The 2,697-nt window shown below is 51.6% G+C and overlaps 1 protein-coding gene across 1 annotated transcript in view; it reads left to right on the plus strand.

Moving 5' to 3' along the window:
- The window catches only part of ARHGEF26 (Rho guanine nucleotide exchange factor (GEF) 26), a gene marked incomplete at its 5' end in the record, with an annotated part of 36,094 nt that extends 35,963 nt beyond the window's left edge, over window positions 1–131 (plus strand). The window contains one exon of the mRNA XM_010141875.1: window positions 28–131. Within this exon, the coding sequence (XP_010140177.1) occupies window positions 28–131 (104 nt within the window). The remainder of the gene's footprint in view (window positions 1–27) is intronic.
- Window positions 132–2,697: the final 2,566 nt, after the last annotated feature.

The following is a 2,697-nucleotide window of genomic DNA, read 5'->3' on the forward strand; positions in this document are numbered from 1 at the left end:
GGGAGCGCCTGCGGGATGGTGAAAGAGGCTGGTTTCCCACAGAGTGTGCGAAAGAAATCACGTGTCGTGCCACAATTGACAAGAACATGGAGCGGATGGGACGCCTGCTGGGCCTTGAAACCAACGTGTAGAGACAGCTCTGGCTTCTTCACGGGGCACGCTGGGATTTGCACTAGCTGCTGGTGGAGGGGCACGGCCCTATGCCCCACGGCTCTCCTGTGGAAGAGCTGGGGCACCACTGCGAAAAGACCTGTGAACGGAGCACTGATGTTTCAGAACCTTGTCCCTTCTGTTCTGAGAGCTGTGAACCGAAACCTGGCTGGAGCAGCAGTGGATTCCACCTGGCAGTAGGTTCTTGGGCACTGGGGATCAGCCCCTCAAATGCAGGTTTCAGCTGTAGCTCCTCAGTCCCTGCCTCTTCATGTGGTCCTCCTCTGTCTGTGCATTTTGAGTTTCTCTCAGCAGCAGAGCTCAGCCTGCCAGAACACCAGAACTCCCCCAGGCCCCTGAGCTGGAGGTGAGCAGCAACAGTGGGGGTTCCTGCTCCCCAGAACCAGACTGTCTTAATGAAACCGGACCTGGACTAAGCAAGGCTGCAGTTCATCCAGGACTACTTCTGCATCGCTGGTCCGGAGCAGCCTCGGCTCTATAAGAACTAGGGCGACCTCTGGTGGGCGCAGAGCTGACGCGAGCTCCAGGGAAGAATCGAGAGCTGCTCGGACCGGAGCAGACTCCAGACAGGGCTGGGAGCTTGCTTCCAGCAGAGCTCCAGAGGAGACGACTCCCAGTTGCACTACACACACCACCAGCCACAGTGCTGCAGCTGCAGTTCAGCTTTGGGATCTCACAGGAAAAATGCTGTGTGAACAGAACCCCCTCAGAAATGGAGTGAATGTCAGGGACGGTCCCCACCCTGCTAAGGAGCCACGGGAAGCTCAGCAGGGCAGATGGCTGCTCACCCCCCGGGAACAATCCCTGCCTTTTGGAAGGGGGTGGTAGGGTGGTTCAGGTACGGTACCGTGTTGACCGGAGCAGTGAATGCACTGGAGGGTGGTGAAGATGTCTCTCTAACGCTTTAGAGTAGGAGGAAGGCAGTAATTCTGTACAAAGACACTGACCGGGTTATACAGGCCTGTAAATTAATTTATATGTGGACTGATGAAATAGTGATGAGAGAGGCTGTAAATGGAACACAGCCGTATTTAACATAGTGAGAACACTGCTCCTCTTAACAGTCTCACTGTACACAGCAGGTATTTAACGTGTCACTGAATGTATAAATCCAGACATTAATTTTATTCAGATTTTAATACACTGTATATATTTTTTCATATCTAGTTTTTCCAGAAAATGCTGTAATGTTTTTTAAAGACATTTTTTCCTATTGTTGGACATGGTTCTTCAGGAATTACAGACTTCTACAATTTTACAGGACAACAATCAATAAAACACTTCTACATTCTTACTAAAAGAAAAAAATTTTCTTTTTAAGTAATACTGTTAAACTGCAAGTTGATATTATTCTTGTTAAAGAAACTAACTAACTGTGATGTTACCTGTCGCACTGAAGATTTTTCTGAAGAGGTAACAGATTGTTGTGATAACACCATCATGTGTTACGAGCCAGTGTACATGTGTGCCCATAAAATGCTGGCCCAGAGCACACCTCCTCTCTGAGACTGTGTCAGTGACAGCCCTCTTGTAGGGTACCAGCCTGGTACTCCTCCTGCAGCTGCTGCCACCTGCCCCTGCATTCAGGATGGGTCACAGAAGGTGGCTGAGACAAGGCCCCGCAGCAGGGTTCTCCCCAGACCCTGGCTCCTTGGGCAGTGGCGATGCTGGCTGCAGGGCCAGCGCTGAGGGTGGCTGCAGGGGTCATTACTAAACAGGGACACTAAATGCGGACAGAGTGTGGCAGTTCCTTACGGTGAGTCCATGTACGCATGGCAGCTACACAGGCACAGTGCCCTATAATGCAGGTGATGCCACCAGTGGTTCCAGGCTGCACCATGCCAGTCCCCGTGCACAGAAACAAAAGCCTCTACAGCACACCCCTGGAACAGGCAGCGGTGGGCACAGCACGCATACAGGGACTGTGAGACTGGGCATCTGCGGGCCTTTGAGCTACGGTGGAGTTCAGGAGTTGAAGACGACAGCATGGCAAGCAACAGAGCTAAGAGGTTTGTGTAGTTTCCCAGTGCTAAGGTGTTTGGTTTGTGTATGTGCGCACTGATCTTCTGTTCTCCTTCCAGCAACTCCACAGTATTTTCATTAGCAAAAAAAAATAATTGAAAAAAAAAAATCTTCTGACTGCTCTAAGCTGAGCACTTTCACTGCAAAGGGAACGCTCTAAAACCTCTTTTCCTCCTTTCACTAAGCCATGTGCATGTTCCCGCCTGACCCCGGACGCGGCCATGCCACTGGTGTCACGGGTTTAATTAAACAAACAGCCCCCCAGTGGTGGAGCACAGCTGGGAGTTTGTCCCTGCAGACACACCTTCCCTTTCTGCACAGGCCAGCATTCGTACCCCTTCCTCAGACGACTGCTTTTAAGCACGTGGACCTTACAGGCTCTCAGGGCCGTGACCTGAAGATCCGTTTCACTGATGCAGTTAACTGCAAGGTGGGCAGACGCCACACAGTGCAACGTGAGCAACTGGCCCTGCCAGCAGGCACGTGGATGGATCAGCCGCCTCC

Source organism: Buceros rhinoceros, unplaced genomic scaffold (assembly GCF_000710305.1).
Source record: "Buceros rhinoceros silvestris isolate BGI_N320 unplaced genomic scaffold, ASM71030v1 scaffold9388, whole genome shotgun sequence".
Classification (NCBI taxonomy): Eukaryota; Metazoa; Chordata; class Aves; order Bucerotiformes; family Bucerotidae; genus Buceros; species Buceros rhinoceros.